Source organism: Rhinoraja longicauda, chromosome 9 (assembly GCF_053455715.1).
Source record: "Rhinoraja longicauda isolate Sanriku21f chromosome 9, sRhiLon1.1, whole genome shotgun sequence".
NCBI classification, from domain to species: Eukaryota; Metazoa; Chordata; class Chondrichthyes; order Rajiformes; family Arhynchobatidae; genus Rhinoraja; species Rhinoraja longicauda.
The window spans coordinates 61,259,715-61,286,056 of NC_135961.1; the positions used below are offsets into that span (position 1 = coordinate 61,259,715).

Sequence of the window (26,342 nt, forward strand, 5' to 3'; positions counted from 1 at the left end):
ACGGGGTACTGATTGAGAATGATCTGCCATGATCACATTGAATGGCGGTGCTGGCTCAAAGGGCCGAATGGCCTACTCCTGCACCTATTGTCTATCCCATCAGGCAAAAGATATAGAAGTGTGAAAACGCACACCTCTAGATTCAGGGACAGTTTCTTCCCAGCTATTATCAGGCAACTGAATCATCCTACCACAACCAGAGAGCAGTCCCGAACTACTATCTACCTCATTGGTGGCTGGACTTTGCTGGCTTTACCTCGCACTAAACGTTATTCCCTTATCATGTATCTATACATCGTAAATGGCTCGATTGTAATCATGTATTGTCTTTCTGCTGACTGGATAGCACGCAACAAAAGCTTTTCACTGTACCTCGGCACACGTGACAATAAACTAAACTGAACTTCAAAGCCTGATCAGCAAGTGTAAAATAACATTAGTACTCAAGCACACACACACAAAAACAAAGGCTGAGGGAAACAGTGAGATAGATATTTCATCCCATTATGACAAGTTCATTTTATGGGAAAAACAAGTTCATATGGTGCAAATATTCTGGGAAGAATTCGCAGGTTAAACAGCGTCTGTGGAGGAAAATGGATGATCAATGTTTTGGAACTGCCATTTTAAGTGCAAGGATCTTACCCAATCTTTTAATCCCAGAGAGCTGTCTATTACTGATCAGAACTCAAAGTGAATGCATATAGCCAATGTCTTTCAAGGTTTCATGTTCTTCACTTCATGAAATGCTTACACAGCTGTCATGCTCATGGATTATTGTTTCTTGCAGATGTTTAAAATAGCCCCAATATTTCCCTAGGTTTGCATTGAGCATTTTCTGTTGTTTGGGTAAAAGTATATTTTTGTATAGCATCCACAGTGCCTTTATCATGCACTATTTCTCACACTAAAGTTCGTGAAAATATTTTGCAGGATTTATGGCAGTCATTATGGTTCCTTTCTCAAGGCAGGAGAAGCTTAAAATTACTCTTCATTTTAGTGATAGATGACACACCATGGAGTCATGCAGACCATTTGGCATTCCCTGGAATAAGGGCAAAACTGTTTTGGTTTGCATTAAATTACCAGTTTACAACATTGTCAGTCAGAGCACGAATAATCCCAATGTGGGCATGGCACAATAATATTTAATAATGTGAAACAATGCACTTATTTGCTCGAGGCTAGAATTAGGTTAGCCTTCAGTATCATCACTTAACTCTTGGCCGACTTACAGCTTTGGGAAAATCATACATACATAGTAATGTTGATAAATGCAACGTGACCAAAGCCACAGATTAAAATCCCGGAGAATGGTATTGAGACATTTGCGCGTGAGGGGGGACCTCATTTGAAACATACAGAATAGTGAAAGGCTTGGATAGAGTGGATGTGGAGGACTAGAATCAGGGACTCAGAGGGCTCAAAATGGCGGCGCTGCGCAGCAACTGCGGCTCACCAGCAGTCCGTTTGTCTTTTGTGTTGTTTTTTTGTCTTAATTGTGGTGTTTAGATGTGATGTAGTGTTTTTTGTGGTTGTGTACTATGTGTGTGGGGGAGGGGGGGGGACTGTAAAATTGTCTCTTCCGAACAGAGACCCGACCTTTTTTCTGGGTCGTGTCTCCGTTCCCGCTGCGGCCTACCATCGGCCAAACACCTGGAGCTGGCGGCCTCCACCTGGGACCTGGTTCACAGAGCCCGCGGACTGTACTCACCACCAGCGGCGCTGGCTGCCTTTGGAGGCTGTGGTGGCACCGCGAGAGCGGCTGTGACTCGCCTTCGGAGGTTCCGGAGGCTTCGGCCGTGAGCTGTGTGGATATCGGGAGCTTGCAGGCCCCTGGGTGGAGGCCGACATCGGGAGCTCCGGCAGCGACTTCGCCCGCCCCGAATCGCGGGGATCTGGGTCAGCCCACTGTGGACCTTTCACCGTCCCGCGTGGCCTGAAATAGGCCGCGGGATTTGTCTCTGCCCGGCGGGTGCTTCAATGTCGGGAGCCACGACCGCCCTGACATGCAGCGACAGCGTCTTCGTCCGCCCCAAAACGCGGGACTTGGGTCGGCCCGCTGCGGACCTTTCACCGTCCGGCGCAGCCTGAAACGTGGCAACTTCAACAGCCTGATCGCGGGAGAAGACAGCAGGGGAAGAGAAAAGACATTCTGGCCTTCCATCAGTGAGGAGGTGACTGGAGGAGACTCACTGTGATGGATGTTTCTTTTCTTTGTTTTGTGTTGGTTTGTGATTGTGTGTGTTATTGCTTATTGTTATTGCTCTTATTGTTGGACTGTGGGTAACTGAATTTCCTCCAAAAGACTTGTTTTTTTGGATGACAATAAAGGTTATTCTGATTCTGAATTAATGGTCGTTCTTTTAGGAAGGAGATGAGGAGAAATGTCTTTAGTCAGAGGGTGGTGAATCTGTGGAATTCTTTGCCACAGAAAGCTGTGGAAGCAAACTCTGGATATTTTAAGGCAGAGATAGATAGATTTTGGATTAGTACAGGTGTCAGAGGTTATGGGGAGAAGGCAGGAGAATGGGATTTGGAGGGAGAGCTAGATCAGCCATGATTGAATGGCGGAGTAGACTTGAGCCGAATGGCCTAATTCTACTCCAATCACTTATGACATTATGAACCTTTATCTCTTACGCTGGACTTTACCTATTTTGTAACACTATAACATTTATTTAACAAATGATGCAGTTGCTGGTTTAAAATTGCAATGGAGTCATACTCTACACATGAACTCCAGGAAATGCGCTATTACACATTATTCAGCACAACTCTCCTCATAACACCAACAAGTTGCCATCTCCAATCATAAATATGGGACTTACTGTTGTTGAACTGTGTTTGCCTGCAATCTGCACGTTGTGCTCAAAATGAACACTAAACTGAATTTCTCCATCACTAAAATACCACCTATCTTAGCATGATTAAAAGTTTGGAATCATTTGAAAAACTGTTGGAGCAGCAGCCCTTCCTTAATAAAGTGGAAAAAATGCACTTATTTGCTCAAGGCTCCAGAGACACAAGAGGGTAAACAAAGGTAAAAAATGTCCCTGAAACCCCTTCAATTTGACGAAAAATAACGAGAAATCCAGTCATCCCATCCTTACATTCAATGGCATTACCATCAGTGAGTCCCCCACTATCAATATCCTGGGAGTTATTATTGACCAGAAACCGAACTGGAGTAGCAATATGGTTACTCCTGAAGGGTCCAGACCAAGAATGTCACCCACCCTTTGCTCCAGAGATGCTGCCTGACCCGCTGAGATGCTCCTGCACTTTGTGTCTAAAATTTGGTTACAAGAGCAGGTTAGAGGCTCGGAATCCTGCAATGAGCAACTCACCGATTAATTTTCTACAGGTTGCCCGCCATATACAAGGCTCAATTCTGGAGTGTGATGGATTACGCTCCACCTGCCTGGACACACTCGAGAGCCACATACTCCACAAGACAAAGCAGCCGACTTGAGAGGGAACCCATCCACAACCATTTACTCACTCTGCCTCCAAAGCAGTAGTTTTTAACCATCTATTTAACCTGCACCACAGCAATTTACCAAGTCTCCTTGGACCACATCTTCCAACCTCACAAGCTCCACAAGCTGGAAAGGGCAAGGGCAGCAAAAGGCATGGTACACCAACTGGAAGTTGTCCTCAAAGCCACACACCACCCCAACTGGGAGCTGGACGGTTCATTCACCGTCACTGGGTCAGACACCTGGAACACTCTCCCTGATAGACTCACACCTCGATGACTGCGGCAGCTCACCACCACCTTCAAGGGCAACTGGGAATGGGCAATTAAATTCTTGCAGCTTGCAGAACCCACATTCTTTGAATGAATATCAGAAAAAAAACTGTAACCAAAACATAAAAACAAAATAGGACATGAGCTTGCAGAATGCAATTCGGAGACAAGGAACATGGGGGAATTGGTTTCATCATCTTATGTCTTCTAAATGTACGTATTGATGGTGAATAAATAAGCAGATGCAAACAATGTTGGGAGAATAAACTACAAAGGTTTTAACAAATGAAATATGATCTTATAATAGTTAGAATCTTCTTGTGGTGGTGCCAGAAAAACAGAACATTCAGAATGAGTTTATAGACAATAGGTGCAGGAGGAGGCCATTCGGCCCTTCGAGCCAGCACCGCCATTCAATGTGATCATGGCTGATCATTCTCAATCAGTACCCCGTTCCTGCCTTCTCCCCATACCCCCTGACTCCGCTATCCTTAAGAGCTCTATCTAGCTCTCTCTTGATCTGATTGATTAACTGCAAAAGGGTTGAAAATCTATTTTAATCTGTATATTAAAAAAATTATCAGAGATTTTCAAATGCACTCATTGATTTTCCACAGCAAATTAAATCACTATTTTTAAAATGAAAGTATTTCTAATACAATTTGGTAACATGGTTTTAACTAAAAGCGACTTAACGAAACAAGTTATCATGCCTGCTAATGTTTGTACCATAATTTGCTTTTTAAAAATGCATGGAGCTGTTGATTATAAAGCCTGCATTTAAAAAAGGGTTAAAGAATAAATTCATTAAAAAAAGTAACAAGATTTACAAAGAAGAAATGTTATACCTGCACTTTCATCCATCCAGTTTGAAAAACAAATTAGACAAATCAGACAACACGTGCAGAACAATTTTTAAAAAGTGTTTAAAATATCTAAAGTAATTCTATTTATTGATTACAATGATGAGATAAATGCGGTTAAATTGGTGTTGAAAACAATAACATTTATAAATAAAATCACTGCAAAAATACTGAGCAATAAACGATCAGTGCGGTAAATTAGTTTGCATAACTTGTTTCACAGAAATATAGAAAATAAATTACTGATGGTGGCACAGTCCTACAGCTCAAAGCACCAGAGATCCAGGGGTGACCCTGGATGCTGCCTGTATGATGTTTGCATGTTTTCCTTGTGACTGCGTGGATTTCCACCAAGTGCTTTGGTTTCCTCCCACACCCCACAGATGTGTGGCTTGAGAGGTTAATTGGCTAGTGTTGAGCTGAATGGTATAATGTGGGGGGGGGGGGGGGGAATGGGCCAACATGGAATTGATGGGCCAAAGGGCCTGTTTCTATGTTGTATCTTTCCAGGACTCAAGAAATTCTGATTAATTAGAACTTGCATTTTTGAAAGTTAGAGGCCCAACGGCAGGATAAAACAAATGGAAAAATCAAACAGAGCACTCTGAATATAAGATCTCTGTATTGTAATCTTTTCTCAGCACTGGCACATTTTTCAAAATACTTAATTCCTTTCCCTTTCATCCCCATTTTAATCCACGCACAAAAATATTTTACAATGATATATATTTATACATTTCACTGCATTGAGTGTGCTATTGCTACCTTCATCTCAAAAAGCACAATTTCTATTTTACATCAACATAATAGAGCACAGCCGTTTCCAAAACCTGTGGCTTGAACTTTACAATGTGTCGAGCAGCTTCAGGGTAATCAGCAAGATTGAAGGAACAATGGACAGCTAACTTATAGATTCTTCGACTTTTTGCCTTTTAGCTTGAGATTCTTCGAACTCCTGTGGCTCAGGAATACTGGCAACAGGTTTGCGTCTGTCCATAGCAACAGTGATACCAGTCAGGATATAACCACCACCGCCACTCATTGTCAGCTTGGGATGGGTTCGATTTGGCAAAACCTGAAAAATTTGAACAAATCGTTGGTATATAGTTTTTAAAAGCCAATGGTTGAAATTTATTTTCAATGTGTGCTTTCTTAAAAAAAAAAAAAGACATTCCAAATAATTATTCACAAGAGTAGTAATGGTTTTCACTTAGTTAGTTGGTAAAGAGTCTTCATTGGCTCAGGTCTGGGACGCAGTGGGCAGCAAAATGAGATCAGCACGCAAAGCAGCCGAATTAAAACTGACATTGACAAAGCCACACCTTGCCTTAGCTAGGAGAAAGCTGTGAAAAATGCAGAATATTCCCGAGATACATTTATGGCTTACATTTATTAGAAGGCAACTTGCCCACTCAGGTTTTCTCTACAACGCAACATTGAACAGTACAGCACAGGGACAGGCCCTTCGGCCCGCCATGTCCGTACTGAACACAATGCCAAGTTAATCTTATCTCCTCTGCCTGCACATGATCCATAGTCCTCCATTCCCTGCAAATACATATACCTATCTAAAAGCCTCTTAAATGCCACGATCGTACCTGCGCTCACCACCACCCCCCGGCAGCAGGTTCCGGGCACCCGCCACTGTAAAAAGGCTTGCCGCACATGTTCCCTTTAAACTTTCCCCCTCTAACCTTAAAGCTTTGCCCTCGAGAGTTTGACATTTCTACCCTCGGAAAATGTTTCCTACTGTCTACGCCTCTTAAAATGTTATACACTTCTATTAGGTTTCCCCGCAACCTCCGGTGCTTGAAGTGTGTCCAACCTCTTCTTATAACTAACATTCTCTAACCTTGACAACATCCTGGTAAACCTCTTCTGCACCTTTTCCACAGCACAAAGATTTACAATAACGCAACGTGACTTTGTGACTCTGATACTCAATGACCTGACCAGTGAAGGCAAGCATACCATATGCCATCTTTACCACTGTATCTACTTGTGTTACCTCTTTCAGGGACCTATGGACATGGATGCTGTTAAGGGCCTTGCCATTAACTGTATACCTCCCCTTTACACTCCATAATCTCAAAATGCAACATCTCACATGGTCATGTTTTGAATTCCTTCTGTCCTTTCTCCACCCATATCTGTACCTGATTTATATCTCACTGTATCTTTTAACAGACGCCTTCCTGTCTATAACTCCACCAATCTCTATATTGTTTACAAACGTAATTACCAACTCATCTACATTTTTATCCAAGCCATTTATATATTTCACAAACAACAGGGCTCACAGCATAGATCCCTACACAACACCATCGCTCACAGAATTCCAACCAGAATAACACCCTTCCATCAATACCCTCTGGTTTTCTATGGATAAGCCCATTCTGTATCCAAAACTGCTATGTCACCATGGATCCCACACATCTTAATCTTCTGGATCAGCCTGCTAAGTGGGAATTATCAAATACCTCGTCAAACATCTTCATCACTTGCTGGAAAAAAATCACAGGTTAGTAAGATGTGACCTACGCAATATATTCAATGTGACTAAACTGGAAAAACAAACTATCAGGTAATTGTTGCAATATTCTAGAAAAGCATCGCAATTTAGTTGCAAAGATACTATGAAGACGCTTTAATGAAAGATAAGGATAATCGAATATTAGCTCTGAAATTCTATTGAATTGAGCACATTTAAATGGAATCTATTTTAAATTTACCTGATAAGCTCTTAGCCATGTTTCAGATAGCCTCAAGTTAATAACTCCGCCTCTTTCTCGCAGGTCCGCATAACACGTGAGCAATGGCTAGGCAAGGCAAGAAACAAACAATGAATTGAGCTCTGCTCTCAAATAGTCAATCAATGAATGATGGGGCAAATATCTAGTTTTACCTCTTTGTATTGGCAGTAGACAACAAATGGTCTAGACGGTGCCACAAATTCCAGAAGCGAAAGCAGTAAAGGGCTAGGATAAAGCCGACTTGCAATAATTAACCTAAAATATAAAACAATTATAAAAATAAAACAATGAGAATTTTCATTTGGATGAGGTTAGTTATTATAATTGATCTATAAGAAGAACAATGTGGGCATGCAAATTGCATTTGAATGATATCTTTACAAAGTATAGTATTCCAAGTGAGTTCACAAAAGCAGATTTACATTAAAAGCACACCATGCTAATACAGGCGGATAGGGCATAAAAAAGCTTGGTCAGAAAAGGATTTTAAGGAAGAAGTTTAAACAAAAGTATTTTCAGAAGTAAATTCCAGAGCATTGTATATTTTTGCATCGACTTAAAATGATCAACTTGTTTACAGATGTTTAAATATTAACTTTTTATAATAGGCATAATAAGCCATAATAGGCATTTGCTAGCAAAAGTGTCGATAAAATCTTCACCTTTAAAAAATAAAATTACGTGCACACAAAATTTTCATATCAGGTGCCAAATTCTCCAAAAGATGCAAGAGTTTAAAAACCTGACCCATCCGCATTTCTCTCCTGAAGCACAGCAGCAGCAGCCTGTAGTTTCTTCAGCCGATCTTCTTGCTTACTTTTCCTTTCAACGACCTGCCATGAGACATGTCAAAGGTAGAGAATGTTTTGAGGTGTACAAATAACAAGTCTTTGCTGCAAAATCTGCACAATGTTATTCAACAACAATCAGATCAAAAGATCTGGCTGCAAATCACAAGTGCTGCCTTTTTACTTTCTTTCACGTTCAAATAAATCTCTTATCCTCTAGGAAGTAGATGACAGATGCTGCTATAAACTAACAACACTGCCAGAATTAGACGCTGGGAGTATGGCCCTACATAGAAGAGAGGGTCTATCAGAAAGAGATAGATCACGTTTTCTTCACTTCCCACACCACCCAAATTTTGACAGGTGATAATGCTCGAACATAATGCAGGTAAGCATAAAAAATCACGAGCGGATAATTGCCCAGAATGCGTCGCAACCAGGACTCTCAGATTACCCAAGGGAGAGAGAATATTTGACAGATTGACCTTTGACATTACATTGACTAGGATTGTTCAATATAGTTAAATACAAAGCATTTAAGTATTACACTTTTCAGTTCAAAGCAGGGAGAAATCAATTACTCAGTTCCCCTCGCTAGTTGAAATTATCATTCAGACTTGATAGTAAGTACATATCTAATCGCTGACTAAAGAAACATTTCTGCTTTTGATTTCTTGTGAGCAAGCATAACAAGTAGTATGTATGACACGAACAAAATATACTGAAATTTGCTATACTTTGATCATTGAGTGGAAGTGTACAGCTGAGCAAGTGATTTCAGCCGCACCAGTGACTAGCCCTAATGTCTCTACTGTCTCATGAAGAAAGAGGTGAATTAGATAATCACGAGACCGAGATGACGCTATTGTATCGCTACAATAGACACATCCTACCATCCCTACAAGACCAAATTTGCTTTCCCAATTAATGCAAAATTACAAAACAGTTAAGGGCAGAGATAAATGAAAGGAGTTGGTTAAGTTTAAACATCATTTCAATTAGAAAATGTAAATTAAAAAAACCTTAGCAAAAATCACAGTGATTTGATGATTTGTAAAGATAAACATTTTACACGATCATTTAGTATTGGAATACTGTGAGTGATAAGGGTACATACACAAAAACAGATCGCAAACTATCCAAATATCCTGTTTGTGAAGATGGCAAATACTGAACGTTATTTTACTGTTCCACACCTTTTCAGAAGTTAGTAGAGATTGAGCACCATGTTTTGCTCTCAACAAAGATAAAAAGTCAATCTGAAGAAATATTTAGCCCACACACAGAACGACTGAGCCCCGAAATTGGATGCATTAGAATTTAACATTCTACATCTATATCCTACTGGAATAAATCTTACGTTGGATTTTCTATCTGCACTTTGGTCTTTATTTTCTGTCTCCTCACAAGCAACATCCTTGGCCTCAGTTTCCCCAGCTTGGGTGATATCCATCATGGTCTCGGCACAAGGAACCCCATCACCCTGCTGTGTGCTCAGTGGGCTCCTATTACCGTCTCCCGACACTACTTTGGTTTGATTCTGTAACGTTTCATTCTCAGCTGAAAAACTCCCAGAAAGAAGACTGTTCAACTGGTTGATGGGAAAGTCATACAGGTGGTCATAAAATGAGTTTGGAAATCCAAAGTTCTCCATTGCAGCTCTAACAGGCATGCTGCCTGGATACATGTGGATGACAGAGCCATAACCTGCAGAGAGAAATTGAATTGGTTATACTGAATAGGAAATTGAATACCAATTGCAGACATGTATGCTCCCTGGTTTGGGACTAGCTTGTAGATTAATGAGAAATTAACATTTCAACAGAATATTTCGCTCATATTTTGCATAAATTAGGTTAGTCAGCAAAGATAAAGGACATCAAAATAATCAGCTCTTATTTTAGTGACACAACATTTTCTAAATATTTGTGGTGAATGTAAATTTTACACATACAACATAAGGATCCGATCTGTAATGTCAACCATGCCTTGACCTCCACATTACGCTGCCTGACCCACCGTTTACAAATCTTTAGAAAGGTTATAGATTCCAACAAATAAAAGCAATGACCTAGAGGGCTATGAAAGGGTAGGGTACAAGGAAACCACCAAGGATTGGAGTTGAGTTCTTGGATAATCATAGAAGAGTGTTCGGTCATGCTGAGAGCAAGAATGCACTTGAGAGTATTTTGGAGCAAAGCACCTCGGTGAAATAAGGGGAACACGCACTTTAGGGTTTACCTTGTACAACAAGGCAGGGGTTAATTAGTAAAAAGGATCCACAAGGGAAAATTGATCACATAGAAATGAGATTTTTTTTATTTTCAGTGAATGGGACACAATTGTCTCAGAACCTAGAATTCTGTGTTTACATTAAGTCAATTAGGTAGGAATGAGTGGTACTTTGGATCATGTTAACTGAGAAAGCAAACTACAAGTTTTTCCACCTTCCCAGGTTACCATCTTGCCTACAAAATACTTACAAAATGTTTTAGAAGTTTCCTTAATCTTGTCCATTGCTATTTTGTGCCTGCTGCCATTTTCCAAGTATCCACCTACAAATTCTATATTCCTCGACGACTTGCCTGTTTTCAGTTCTTTATACATAGAAACATAGAAAATAGGTGCAGGAGGAGGCCATCTGGGCCTTCGAGCCAGCTCCGCCATTCATTGTGATCATGGCTGATCATACACAATCAGTAACCCGTGCCTGCCTTCTCCTCATATACCTTGATTCCGCTAGCCCCATGAGCTCTATCTAACTCTCTTTTAAATTCATCCAGTGAATTGGCCTCCACTGCCTTCTGTGGCAGAGAATTCCACAATTTCACAACTCTCTGGGTTAAAAAGTTTTTGCTCACCTCAGTTTTAAATGGCCTCCCCTTTATTCTTAGACTGTGGCCCCTGGTTCTGGACTCCCCCAACATTGGGAACATTTTTCCTGCATCTAGCTTGTCTAGTCCTTTTATAATTTTATACGTATACCTGCCACATGATCCCTGATTTTCTTTATGCAGTCCTTACTATCTCTTACCACAATAATTCAATGTTTAGACATCTGGGAATTATCTAAACATCTGCTCCTCTATCCTTTGCTGTCTGTTAGGGAGCCATTAGTACAAGAACAGAACCAGGGGCCACAGTTTAAGAATAAGGGGTAGGCCATTTAGAACGGAGATGAGGAAAAACTTTTTCAGTCAGAGAGTTGTGAATCTGTGGAATTCTCTGCCTCAGAAGGCAGTGGAGGCCAATTCTCTGAATGCATTCAAGAGAGAGCTGGATAGAGCTCTTAAGGATAGCGGAGTTATGGGATATGGGGAGAAGGCAGGAACGGGGTACTGATTGAGAATGATCAGCCATGATCACATTGAATGGCGGTGCTGGCTCGAAGGGCCGAATGGCCTACTCCTGCACCTATTGTCTAACAAGAGGTAACATACAAGCTCTGAAGAGAATAAAACAGATGCTAAAGGAGACACAGGATACTGCAAAGGCTGTAATCTGGAACAAAAAATAAACAGGTGGACTGTTTACAATTTATATTCAGTGGATCCGGCAGCATTCTGTGGAGGTAGAGGCATTGCAGATCGGAACCCTGCATTGGGACTTCTCCATGGGGCATAATTATGGGATTTGGCATTCAGCAACTTAGGACTTAAGAACATAAAAATAATGTAAAGGGAGGCAAATTTTTGAATGTCTCAGAATGTCAATGGGTCCATAGATGCTTGGCGACTGATTCAATTTAGGGTGGAAACCAATAGATTTTTGAATAGTTGGAATCAAGGGACCCGGGGAATGAAAAATAGATAGGATTGAAATCAAGATCAGCTACCATCTTATTTAATTGTAGAGCAGGCAGGGCAGCACAGCATTCGCCTGATTCTAGTCTGGCGATGGATAGTTGAGCCAGTTATGAATGAAAGCAGCATTTATGTAGATGACAGCAGGACATTGCAGAGTGTCCTACACCTAGTGAAGCATGTCTGAAGTGTAGTCACAACATTGACAGCATGGCGGCCAATTTATAAAACCACAAACCCCAATGCTGTTAAGAACAAATGCATCTGTTTAATTGCGCTGAGAGGACACCAGATTTATTGCTGCTGTTTGTCATGCGATAGTTTACATCGTCTCCGTCAACCCACGCTTACGTGATGGCATCGGAGGGTGGAAGTTCCTGCCATGAGATATGGCCTCAATGTGAATGAAAAGAAAGAGCTTTATTCAATACAGTGGGGAAAACAGCAAATGCCACACAAACTTAAAAGTATATTTTCAACACTGGAAATTCTCGTCAAATTTAGATTTCATTACCTCCCAGCCTCTCCATTACAGAGCCCAGTACCAGGCCAGCACAAGTTTCTGCTACAATTATTTTGCAGCCAGCATGGATATTCCCAAAAGCGAGCATCTGAGCAAGGGTGTCATACCGTAGATGGCTGAAAGAGAAAGCTTAGTTAATAGTGGAATTAATGGTGTAGTTAATCATTAATATTAAACACTATCATTTTGGAGGCATTATACTCTTAACAGCCCGATTTAGCACATGAGCTTAACTTTCTGCAATTAGATACGGAAGAAACCAAAACAATAGTAAATTACATTTAACAAGTTTTACAAACTGAATAGCTTTATGAAACAAACAGATCGTTTTATTCTATAATATAATAAAAAGGACCTGCAGATGCTGTTTACACTAAAGATAGACATAAAATACTGGAGTAACTCAGCGGGTCAGCATCTCTGGAGAAAATGGATAGGTGACGTTTTGGGTCGGGTCTGAAGAAGGGTCCCGACCCAAACGTCACCTAGCTACTTTCTCCAGCGATGCTGCCTGACCCGCTGAGTTACTCCAGCGCTCTGTGTTTACGGATTTTAATATTTTGCGTTTCCGAAAAATAAAATATCATCTTTCAGGCAAACCATTACAGTCCTTTGCTTCCAAATTGAAGCTAATCTTTCCGTACAAAGCATTGAGATAGCATTGCCTGGGTGCATCATGAACCCCTTAAATTTAATGCTGCAATTTCACCTATACACCAATATCAATCGAGAAGAAATCTATGAAAAAGGCACAAAGTGCTTGAATAACTCTGCAGGTCTGGCACCATCCATGGGTAACCAATCCATGTCCTCCAGAGATGCTGCCTGACCTGCTGAGTTACTCCATTGTGTCTTTTTTTTGTAAACCAGCATTTGTAGTCCCTCATTTCTGCAAGAAAACAAATCTCTCATTTGTCACGAGACACTTTCGCAGGAAATTGTTATCAAACTAGTTCATTCATGGAAAAAAGGCAGTGGTTGAAGTGGATTCAAATGTTTTCGCAGTTTTAAAGTAGTTAACAAGAGTGTGTGAGACAAACCAACCAATCAATGGATCAAATCAACTTAATTAAATAGAGTATTTTTCTTTGCACTCCCTCACAAAAGTGAGTATACTTCCAATCTTACTGGTTACAATCTTCAAGCCGATTTGTTTTCCTTTGTCTTAACAGCTCAATCCATGACAATTTGATCAAATTATAATCATTTATTGGGTTGGTGACATAATAGCATTAAAATTTTCGATACATTTTTGAGGATCTCATTTGTGAATGTGCAATATTATTGATGTGGTTAGTTTCTGATCTTATTCATGTGAAACCAAAATAAAGAAAGCCAGGCAGGAAATGGTGTTGGGTAGACTGATGGGAATGAAGGCTGATAAATCCCCAGGGCCTGATGGTCTGCATCCCAGGGTACTTAAGGAGGTGGCTCTAGAAATTGTGAACGCATTGGTGATCATTTTCCAATGTTCTATAGATTCAGGATCAGTTCCTGTTGATTGGAGGGTGGCTAATATTATCCCACTTTTTAAGAAAGGAGGGAGAGAGAAAACGGGAAATTATAGACCAGTTAGTCTGACATCAGTGGTGGGGAAGATGCTGGAGTCAATTATAAAAGACGAAATTGCAGAGCATTTGGATAGCAATAACAGGATCGTTCCGAGTCAGCATGGATTTACGAAGGGGAAATCATGCTTGGCTAATCTTCTGGAATTTTTTGAGGATGTAACAAGGAAACTTGTCAGAGGAGAGCCGGTGGATGTGGTGTACCTCGACTTTCAGAAAGCCTTCGACAAGGTCCCACATAGGAGATTAGTGGGCAAAATTAGAGCACATGGTATTGGGGGTAGGGTACTGACATGGATAGAAAATTGGTTGGTAGACAGAAAGCAAAGAGTGGGGATAAATGGGTCACTTTCAGAATGGCAGGCAGTGACTAGTGGGGTACCGCAAGGCTCGGTGCTGGGACCGCAGTTACTTACAATATACATGAATGACTTGGATGGATTAAAAGTACCATTAGCAAATTTGCAGATGATACAAAGCTGGGTGGTAGTGTGAACTGCGAGGAAGATGCTATGAGTTTGCTGGGTGACTTGGACAGGTTGTGTGAGTGGGCGGGTGCATGGCAGATGCAGTTTAATGTGGATAAGTGTGAGGTTATCCACTTTGGTGGTAAGAATAGGAAGGCAGATTATTATCTGAATGGTGTAAAGTAAGTTAAAGGGGACGTACAACGAGATCTGGGTGTCCTAGTGCATCAGTCACTGAAAGGAAGCATGCAGGTACAGCAGGCAGTGAAGAAAGCCAATGGAATGTTAGCCTTCATAACAAGAGGAGTTGAGTATAGGAGCAAAGAGGTCCTTCTGCAGTTGTACAGGGCCCTAGTGAGACCGCACCTGGAGTACTGTATGCAGTTTTGGTCTCCAAATTTGAGGAAGGATATTCTTGCGATTGAGGGCGTGCAGCGTAGGTTTACTAGGTTAATTCCCGGAATGGCGGGACTGTCATATGTTGAAAGACTAGAGCGATTAGGTTTGTATATACTGGAATTTAGAAGGATGAGAGGGGATCTTATCGAAACATATAAGTATTAAGGGGTTGGACACGTTAGAGGCAGGAAACATGTTCCCAATGTTGGGGGAGTCCAGAACCAGGGGCCATATTTTATGAATAAGGGGTAGGCCATTTAGAACGGAGATGAGGAAAAACCTTTTCAGTCAGAGTTGTGAATCTGTGGAATTCTCTGCCTCAGAAGGCAGCGGAGGCCAATTCTCTGAATGCATTCAAGAGAGAGCTGGATAGAGCTGTTAAAGATAGCGGAGTCAGTGGGTATGGGGAGAAGGCAGGAATGGGGTACTGATTGAGAATGTTCAGCCATAATCACATTGAATGGTGGTGTTGGCTCGAAGGGCCGAATGGCCTACTCCTGCACCTATTGTCTATTGTCCATACATCACATAGTACAAATTTGCTAACAATATGTCAGCTTTTCAGGTCCAGGAAGGATGTATCAATAAATCAAATGCAAAACAGCTGATTTTGTTAGATAAAGCTAGTGGAATCAAGGGATATGGGGAGAAGGCAGACACGGGTCAGTACTTGTAGATGATCAGCCATGATCATAATGAATGGCAGTGCTGGCTCGAAGGTCCAAATGGCCTCCTTCTGCACCTGTTTTCTATGTTTGCATTGAATTGTAACAAGAACTGGCACAACAGAAGAACAAAAATAATCCATAAACGGAATCCAATTAGATAGGAAAAATGGTCAGAGATGCCATACCGAGAGTAGAATCAAAAGTACCTTTGCAATGGCAAAGGCAAATAGACACTCCAGCAACCAAAATTTTAAGTGACACTTCTAACCACTGCACCCGTAGTCCACGCGCCAGTAACTATTCAACTACTGAGAACCTTCACAAAATTGAAACCAGCAAAGCAAACCTGGCGCTGCTACCTGTAATTCAAAATGCAGCTACTGTAAGAAATGTGGTCTTAACATTTTTAATATATGGAAAGTAGATTAGCACGATCACTTACCAAATTTTACCTGGTTCACGGCAATGATACATCATGGCCATTATTCTTGTAGTGGGTTTCAAGATCGTTATGAATGCTTCATACCTGTGAACAAGATATACGCAAGTTAAAATGTCACCAAGAACATGTTTATTACCACCGTGGAGAAAAATAAAGGTTCTGAAATACAAACAGTTATATATTTATCTGTTAGCCAAATCTCCTGTTTCAACATACAAAGTTATCCAGATTTGCCACTGTACGCATTCAAAATTTTGTTTATAGAACAGAGGAAAGTATCGCACAGGACAGGCCATTGTCTGTGCCAACCTTGATGCCAAGATACACTAATTTCATCAGCCTGAACATGTTCCATATCCCTCCATCTTAATATAATGTGTAAGAAAGAACTGCAGATGGTAGTTTACATAATAACAGGATTGGAAATGGGGAAACCAGTGAATCTAAAATATGAAAATATATGTTTATTTTCAATCTTTATTCTCCTTAAAGCTTTAAAACGTTGATTGTAACTTAATTATGAGAAGTCGAGTGTTGTGGCTCTTCCATGTTATTGGTAGAGGTTGATGTAAGCACTGATTTGAGATATTATTTAATTTTGAATGCTTACCTCTTAAACAAATACGCACGGTTATCCATTAAAAAAACACACACACACAAAATGCTGGAGAAACTCAGTGGATCAGGCAGCATCTCTGGAGAAAAGGAATAGGCTACCCTTTATCAGACTGAGGCTGAAGGGTTTTGGCCCAAAACGTCACCCGGTCCTTTTCTCCAGAGATGCTGCCTGACCCACTGAGTTACTACAGCATTTTGTATTAATAATATACATACTCATGCAATGGCACAACCAGTGAATTAAGAAATGTAAAAAAGGGTCCTTAAAATACAGTAGCTAATTACAATGAATAGAAAAAAGGTCAAATAAATGTACTTGGTATCGCCATTCATCACCCCACTACGTCCTCCACCGATTTACTGATTATACCCAAAATAGATTAAAATATTTACATTCAAATAAGCACCAAGTTCCCACCCCACCCAGTGAACATAAGCTTACTTTTTCTTCTTTTTCCTGATGTATTTATCTTGAGCAAATCCAGTTTTATCTCTAAATGTTGTGCTGTTTTCTATCAGATGTTTAACAATAACCTGTTTAAAGAAAAAACAAAGCTTTGTGAGCGGAGCACCAAGGCACATTCCTTGTATATGCACATACTTGGCCAATAAACTCATTCATTCATTCTTTAAAGAATAAAATGTTATTTGCGAATACAAATGGACATTATTTTTGCAGTGTTTAGCACTTAGCAAATGGCCATTCTCAATAATACAGAACGCATTCCTACCTGCCCTTTCATGCCTTGGTCTTTAAGTGCCTCAATGTCATCTCTGCTCAGCTTCTGAGACTTTCCGTCATCAATTATGTTTCGGTTATCAACACCTGCTTCATTTAGCTCTGCCAGGAAAAAATAAATGTAGCATGTTTACTTCTTTGTCGAAAGAAAAAGTTAGAAGGGTCGCAACCCAAAATGTCACTTATCCATGTTCTCCAGAGAAGTTGCATGACCCGCTGAGTTACTCCAGCACTTGGAATCTTTTTTTAAAAGTATGTTTAACCCTGCTTATATGTTTAAGAGATAAGCATTCCAAATTAAATAAATAACATCTCAAATCAGTGCTTACATCAACCTATACTAATAATATGGAAGAACCACAATACTCAACTTCTCATAATTAAGTTACAGTCAATGTTTGAGAGCTTTACGAAGAATAAAGATTGAAAATATGTTTTCAAATATATTCTCATATTTTAGATTCATTGGTTTCCCCATTTCCAATGCTCTTATTGCACCTTTGTAAGTTAAATTTTGTGATTCAAATAAACTACAAAAATCATTCAATGTCTTAGCCATTTCTTTATTTCTATAATTTCACGTTAGCATCACATCAATCAAGAAGAAATCCCTCAAAATTTATACCAGATGGTACGGTGGCCCAGCGGTAGAGTTACTGCATTACATTGCCAGAGATTGGGGATCAATCCTGACTACGGGCGCTGTCTGTATGGAGATTGTACATTCTCCCTGTGACCGTGTGAGTTTTCTCCAGGTGACCCGGTTTCCTCCTACACTCCAAAGACATGCAGGTTTGTAGGTTAATTGGCTTTGGCAAGTTGTAAAATTGTCCTCAGTATGTTGGACAGTGTTAGTGTATGGCTAGTGTATGGGATCGCTGGTTGGCACGGACTCAGTGGGCTGAAGGGCCTGCTTCCGTGCTGTATCTCTAAAGTCTGAAGACCAGACACTTTCATAGGAAACTAAGTTATCAAATTGTCTATTTGTCATGAGAGGGCTGTTGTTGAAGTGGACTCAAAACTACAGTAGTTTTGAACTAGGTAACTAGTTACAGCTTTTCAGAAAATAAATGTTTCTGCTGAAACATTGGCCTGTTCTGTCCTTGGCGACAAGTGTTTACATGGCTTCATTTCTCATAACAAACGCTGTTCAAAGAGTTTACAATAATGCCACAAATTTATAAATATTCAGAAATTGAGAATTTATAAAACATTCTGGGCGATAATACTTGAGTGAGCTGTGCTTCGTGTTATGCACCTATGATTGTATGTGTGATCCCCCTTGAGCCTGCTCTACCAGCCAACAAGATCGTGGCTGATCTGATTGTAAACTCAACTGTATTCATTCAAGGGACACAGATAAACATTAATATTTATCACCCATTCCTAATTGTCCCTGAACCGAGGAGGCAATTGAGCATTAATCACGTTGGTAAGTCTGATGTCACCATACATGCAAGACCAGGAAAGATGACAGATCTCCTTTCATGAAGGATCTAGAGAACCAGCCTCAATATGTAAAAACAATGAACTGCAGATGCCGGTTTATACCAAAGACAGACACAAAGTGCTGGAGTAACTGTCTGGAGGTGGTGGTGAGGGTGAAGAATGCTGGAAGAGAGGTATGGATAGGTCTAGGCCTGGCAAGTGTTAGGTAGATACTGGTGAGAGGTGTGGGGCAGTGATGTGCAAATTGTGAAGCCAGCGGAAGGAATATAGATTGAAGGTGGCAGGTGTAGGGAAAACGAATGGGTGTGAATCTACAGGGATGACGGTTAAAAAGAAGGGCGGGGGGCGCTCTTCGTAGGTTAGTTACCTCGAATTGAACAATTCAATGTTCTTACTGTTTGGCTGTAAGCTACCCAAATGGGCTGATCCTCAAGTTTGCGCGTGACCTCGCTTCGGCAATGGAGGTGGCCCAGGAAAGAAAGGTCATTATGGGAACTGCACGTGAACCTCTATCTCACCTGGAGGAAATGCTGGGGTCCCTGGATAGGGACAGGTGATACATCTCATACGGTTGCAGGGCAAAGTACCTGGGGCAGGGTGGTTTGGGTGGGAACAAATGAGTGAATCTGTACCTGCGGAAGGTGAAAGGGATGGAGAGGGGAAGGCATAACTAGCGGTGGGATCAATTGAAGACGGTGGAAATGTTGAAGATATCGCGGAGAAGTGTGTTCCATATTACTATGATTGAACATGCTGACCTTGCTGGTGATCCCCTACAGACCTCCAGTAAAAGTATATTTTGACACAGTCCCTCCTCCCCAAATGACAAAAATAAATCAAGAGTCTTAAGAAGGGTCCTGACCCAAAACGTCACGTGTCCATTTTCTCGAGTGATGCTATTCGAGTGAGAAAGGATATTCTTGCTATTGAGGGCGTGCATCGTAGGTTTACTAGGTTAATTCCCGGAATGGCAGGACTATCATATGTTGAAAGACTGGAGCGACTAGGTTTGTATACACTGGAATTTAGAAGGATGAGAGGAGATCTTATCGAAACGTATAAGATTATTAAGGGGTTGGACACGTTAGAGGCAGGAAACATGTTCCCAATGTTGGGGAGTCCAGAACAAGGGGCCACATAGAAAATAGGTGCAGGAGTAGGCCATTCAGCCCTTCGAGCCTGCACCGCCATTCAATATGATCATGGCTGATCATCCAGCTCAGTAACCTGTACCTGCCTTCTCTCCACACCCCCTGATCCCTTTAGCCACAAGGGCCACATCTAACTCCCTCTTAAATATAGCCAATGAACTGGCCTCAACTACCTTCTGTGGCAGAGAATTCCACAGACTCACCACTCTCTGTGTGAAAAAATGTTTTCTCATCTCGGTCCTAAAAGACTTCCCCCTTATCCTTAAGCTGTGACCCCTGGTTCTGGACTTCCCCAACATCGGGAACAATCTTCCCGCATCTAGCCTCTCCAACCCCTTAAGAATTTTATATGTTTCAATAAGATCCCCCCTCAGTCTTCTAAATTCCAGCGAGTATAAGCCTAGTCTATCCAGTCTTTCTTCAGTTTAAGAATAAGGGGTAGGCCATTTAGAACTGAGATGAGGAAAAACTTTTTCAGTCAGAGAGTTGTGAATCTGTGGAATTCTCTGCCTCAGAAGGCAGCGGAGGCCAATTCTCTGAAATGCATTCAAGAGAGCTGGATAGAGCTCTTAAGGATAGCGGAGTCAGGGGGTATGGGGAGAAGGCAGGAACGGGGTACTGATTGAGAATGATCAGCCATGATCACATTTAATGGCGGTGCTGACTCGAAGGGCTGAATGGCCTCCTCCTGCACCTATTGTCTATGCTGCCTGACCCGCTGAGCTAATCCAGCATTTTGTGTCTATCTTTAGTATAAACCAGCATTTGCAGTTCCTTTATATTACATTAAAATAAAACACAATTACTTTTGGATTTTTTTTTAAAACTTGTCTCCATTTACAGTTCAACAATCATTAACTATTGACTGCAGTACTGACACCAAACTCCGTGAAATACAATTCGTAGATACAGACTCGAACAACAAGACCTTTCTATCATTACCTTCAATTTCTTCAGATTTTGCTTTAAGCGGTTGGAGTGCTCCACCAACAGAAACCTCAAAAGCCGTGCCATATTTATGTCCAATTGCGTTGTCCAAATAAAACCACTGCTTCTCAAAGATGAGTTTTCTAGATGAAATGTTTAAAAACTAATAAGTTATGGCCAAAGTCTCAACACTGAAATAACTATACAATTATTTATAAAACAAAAAATACAGTGACCACCACTGGGAGAGAGAGAGCGGTAAAGGGGGGGGGGAGGGGGAAGGAGAGAGAGTTGGGGTAGAGGGAGCAGCGGGAAGGGGGAGGGTGTCAGAGGGTCCGGTGAAGGAGCGCCGCCACTTGCGCGGGTTGTTCCCTCTCCTCTCTCTCTTTCCCCTCTCCCTCTCTCCCAGAGCCAGCGAGATCTGTGCCGCTGCTCCACTCTCTTCCCAGGCCCCGTCTCCCTCTAACGCAGCAAAATAAGAACAAACACAAGTGTAGTTGTTGTTCAGAAGCCCCGCATTCTGTTGTTGTTCAGAAGCCCCGGGGTGAGCGGCGGCAGCGAGGAGGGAAGTTTCACTTGCGTTTGTTCGTATTTCGCTGCGTTCGAGGGGGACGGGGCCGGAGACAAGAGTGGAGGAGCGGGCAGATCTCGCTGGCGCTGGGAGAGGGTGGGAGGGAGCAGCAACCGCTGACACCCTCCCCGTGCTCCCGCTCTCACCCGCAGCTCCCTCTACCCCGACTCTCTCTCCAGGTTGAGCGGATGCAGCAGCGGCGAGGAGGGAAGTTGAGGAGGTGCTGCGATCTCTCGCCTTGTCCCGGCTCTGGGTCTGTGGTGATCCGCTCTCCGGCGAACCTTCGCCAGCAGCTTCTGCCTCCAGTCCCCGCTGTCTAAGAGCTTGCCGCGGGCCGGATAAAATCTCGTGGCTGGCCGGATGTGGCCCGCGGGCCATAGTTTGGAGACCACTGATATAGCAGATGGACACAAAATGCTGGAGTAACTCAGCGAAACAGTCAGCCTATCCGGAGAGAAGGAATGTGTGACACTTCAGGTAGAGACATCTTCTTCAGCCTGAGACCCTAGCAAAGAAGAGTGGGAAGACAGAGGATTGGGACTCTTTTAAAGAGCAACAAAAGTTAACTAAAAAGGCAATACGGGGAGAAAAGATGAGGTACGAGGGTAAACTAGCCAATAATATAAAGAAGGATAGCAAAAGTTTTTTTAGGTACGTGAAGAGGAAAAAAATAGTCAAGGCAAATGTGGGTCCCTTGAAGACAGAAGCAGGGGAATTTATTATGGGGAACAAAGAAATGGCAGACGAGTTAAACCGTTACTTTGGATCTGTCTTCACTGAGGAAGATACACACAATCTCCCAAATGTTCTAGGGGCCGGAGAACCTAGGGTGATGGAGGAACTGAAGGAAATCCACATTAGGCAGGAAATGGTTTTGGGTAGACTGATGGGACTGAAGGCTGATAAATCCCCAGGGCCTGATGGTCTGCATCCCATGGTACTTAAGGAGGTGGCTCTAGAAATAGTGGAAGCATTGGAGATCATTTTTCAATGTTCTATAGATTCAGGATCAGTTCCTGTGGATTGGAGGATAGCAAATGTTATCCCACTTTTTAAGAAAGGAGGGAGAAAGAAAACGGGTAATTATAGACCAGTTAGTCTGACATCAGTGGTGGGGAAGATGCTGGAGTCAATTATAAAAGACGAAATTGTTGAGCATTTGGATAGCAGTAACAGGATCATTCCGAGTCAGCATGGATTTACGAAAGGGAAATCATGCTTGACAAATCTACTGGAATTTTTTGAGGATGTAACTAGGAAAATTGACAGGGGAGAGTCAGTGGATGTGGTGTACCTCGACTTTCAGAAAGCCTTCGACAAGGTCCCACATAGGAGATTAGTGGGCAAAATTAGAGCACATGGTATTGGGGGTAGGGTACTGACATGGATAGAAAATTGGTTGACAGACAGAAAGCAAAGAGTGGGGATAAATGGGTCCCTTTCGGAATGGGAGGCAGTGACCAATGGGGTACCGCAAGGTTCAGTGCTGGGACCCCAGCTATTTACGATATACATTAATGACTTAGACGAAGGGATTAAAAGTACCATTAGCAAATTTGCAGATGATACTAAGCTGGGGGGTAGTGTGAATTGTGAGGAAGATGCAATAAGGCTGCAGGGTGACTTGGACAGGTTGTGTGAGTGGGCGGATACATGGCAGATGCAGTTTAATGTAGATAAGTGTGAGGTTATTCACTTTGGAAGTAAGAATAGAAAGGCAGATTATTATCTGAATGGTGTCAAGTTAGGAGGAGGGGGAGTTCAACGAGATCTGGGTGTCCTAGTGCATCAGTCAATGAAAGGAAGCATGCAGGTACAGCAGGCAGTGAAGAAAGCCAATGGAATGTTGGCCTTCATAACAAGAGGAGTTGAGTATAGGAGCAAAGAGGTCCTTCTACAGTTGTACCGGGCCCTGGTGAGACCGCACCTGGAGTACTGTGTGCAGTTTTGGTCTCCAAATTTGAGGAAGGATATTCTTGCTATGGAGGGCATGCAGCGTAGGTTCACTAGGTTAATACCCGGAATGGCGGGACTGTCGTATGTTGAAAGGCTGGAGTGATTGGGCTTGTATACACTGGAATTTAGAAGGATGAGAGGGGATCTTATTGAAACATATAAGATAATTAGGGGATTGGACACATTAGAGGCAGGAAACATGTTCCCAATGTTGGGGGAGTCCAGAACAAGGGGCCACAGTTTAAGAATAAGGGGTAGGCCATTTAGAACGGAGATGAGGAAGAACTTTTTCAGTCAGAGAGTGGTGAAGGTGTGGAATTCTCTGCCTCAGAAGGCAGTGGAGGCCAGTTCGTTGGATGCTTTCAAGAGAGAGCTGGATAGAGCTCTTAAGGATAGCGGAGTGAGGGGGTATGGGGAGAAGGCAGGAACGGGGTACTGATTGAGTGTGATCAGCCATGATCGCATTGAATGGCGGTGCTGGCTCGAAGGGCTGAATGGCCTACTCCTGCACCTATTGTCTATTGTCTATTGTCTTTGCAGTGTCTAAGACCTAACTTTGCCAAGTGCAGAAAATGACTGGATTTGCAGCAGCTACTTTACATTGATAGAACTTGCAAACAGGCATTTCCCAGCTTGGCATCCGATGTGACACAAACATCTGGATACACGTCGAAGGTATCACAAAATGCTGGAGTAACTCAGCAGGTCAGGCAGCATCTAGGAGAGAAGGAATGGGTGACGTTTCGGGTCGAGACCCTTCTTCAGACTCATGTCTGGATACACATGGTACCTTGAGCAAGGCGCATAGTGCTGGAGTAACTCAGGTCAGGCAGAAGGATCCTGACCCAAAACGTTGCCTGCCATTTCCTTCAAATGTGTTGCCTAACCTGCTGAGTTTGATTGAATTGACTGAAAGATATAGTATGGAAAAAGGCCCATCGAGTCCACGCTGACCACCGAGATTCATGACAGAGGTTCACCTGCACCGCCTCCATTGCACAGGGACCCAAACACCTGTCTTTCCAGGTGAGACAGAGGTTCACCTGCACCTCCTCCAACCTCATCTATTGCATCCGCTGCTCCAGATGTCAACTTATTTACATCGGCGAAACCAAGCGCAGGCTCGGCGATCGCTTCGCTCAACACCTGCGCTCGGTCCACGTAGGCCAAACTGGTCTCCCGGTGGCCGAGCACTTCAACTCCCCTTCCCATTCTGACCTTTCTGTCATGAGCCTCCTCCAGTGCCATAGTGAGGCCCACCGGAAATTGGAGGAACAGCACCTCATATTTCGTCTGGGCAGCTTGCAGCCCAGTGGTATGAACATCGACTTCTCCCACTTTAGATAGTTCCTCTGTCCCTCTCTTCCCCTCCCCAGATCTCCATCTATCTTCCTGTCTCCACCTATATCCTTCCTTTGTCCCGCCCCCCTGACATCAGTCTGAAGAAGGGTCTCGACCCGAAACGTCACCCATTCCTTCTCTCCTGAGATGCTGCCTGACCTGCTGAGTTACTCCAGCATTTTGTGAATAAATACCCATTAACAATCATTCTGTTATCCCCTTCTCATTCACTCCCTACACACTAGGGGCATATCTTCTTGCTCACAAGGCTTATTATGCCACTAATGGTTACTTTCAGTAGGAAGGATCTTTATATCCTTTAACACCATAAAATTCTGGTAGAGCATTATTCCAGCAAAATACTTAATCGTTAAAACCTCCTTCCAGAAGGCAAGAGCTCTCCTCCACTTCCACCCAACCCTATTTATATTCCCATCCACTCACCCCATATCTCTATTGCCACAAACCTCACCCCCACAACCACCACTACTACAACCCCCATCTTCACCACAACCCCTACTCTGAAGCCCACTTCTATTGCCACCTCCACCCACAACCCCCTCCTGAACCCCTATCCCCACCAGTTCATGGCACCCCATCCAGAACCAGGGGCCACAGTTCCAGAGGCCACAGTCTAAGAATAAAGGGGAGGCCATTTAAAACTGAGGTGAGAAAAAACTTTTTCACCCAGAGTTGTGAATTTGTGGAATTCTCTGCCCCAGAAGGCAGTGGAGGTCAATTCACTGGATGAATTTAAAAGAGAGTTAGATAGAGCTCTAGGGGCTAGTGGAATCAAGGTATATGGGGAGAAGGCAGGCACGGGTTATTGATTGTGGATGATCAGCCATGATCACAATGAATGGCGGTGCTGGCTCAAAGGCCAAATGGCCTCCTCCTGCACCCATTTTTTATGTTTCAGTTCATGGCACCCTATCACCACCAGTTCATGGTACCCCCCTATCCCCTCCAGTTCATGGCACCCCCCCCTATGCCCTCTAGTTCATGGCATCCCCCGATGCCCACCAGTTCATGGCACCCCCTATCCCCACCAGTTCATGGCACCCTATAACCACCAGTTCATGGCACCCCCTATGCCCACCAGTTCATGGCACCCCTCTAGTTCATGGCACCCCCTATGCCCTCTAGTTCATGGCACCCTATCACCACCAGTTCATGGCACCCCTTATGCTCACCAGTTCATGCCTTGCCTTGCCTCCCCTCCCCTCCCCTGGTCGCCAAAAGTTGAGCTACCTCCTCCTGTGCACTTGCACCGCTTTGAACACGTCGTTTCTCTTCAGGACCACGTGGTGGCCCTCACGGACAGTGTTGGACCTCAGTACATCTGTCGCCGTCGCCGCCATCTCCTCTTTGACTTTGTCGTCTTCATTCGGTCTGTCCCCGTTGCCCGGCATCGCTATTTCCACAGCTACCGCTTCCACAACCGCAACAAGCCGCACTCGCTCGGCGCTGTCCGACTCCCGGCCCGGCCGGTGCTGGCGACAGCCCGCTGCTCAAACAGGAAGCGGAAATGGCCCGGCGCGGACCGCCCCGCCCCGCCCCGC

At 42.9% G+C, this 26,342-nt stretch overlaps 1 protein-coding gene across 1 annotated transcript; it reads right to left on the reverse strand.

The window, feature by feature from the left end:
- Window positions 1–4,712: 4,712 nt before the first annotated feature.
- trmt6 (tRNA methyltransferase 6 non-catalytic subunit) lies at window positions 4,713–26,285 on the reverse strand. Its single transcript, XM_078405616.1, has 11 exons — window positions 26,032–26,285; window positions 20,928–21,055; window positions 17,378–17,487; window positions 17,089–17,180; window positions 16,029–16,112; window positions 12,476–12,600; window positions 9,519–9,865; window positions 8,118–8,203; window positions 7,523–7,625; window positions 7,350–7,436; window positions 4,713–5,692 (listed from the first exon to the last, which is right to left on the reverse strand). The coding sequence occupies exons 1-11, from the start codon at window positions 26,190–26,192 to the stop codon at window positions 5,519–5,521; spliced, it is 1,497 nt and encodes a 498-aa protein (XP_078261742.1). The 5' UTR covers window positions 26,193–26,285; the 3' UTR covers window positions 4,713–5,518.
- Window positions 26,286–26,342: the final 57 nt, after the last annotated feature.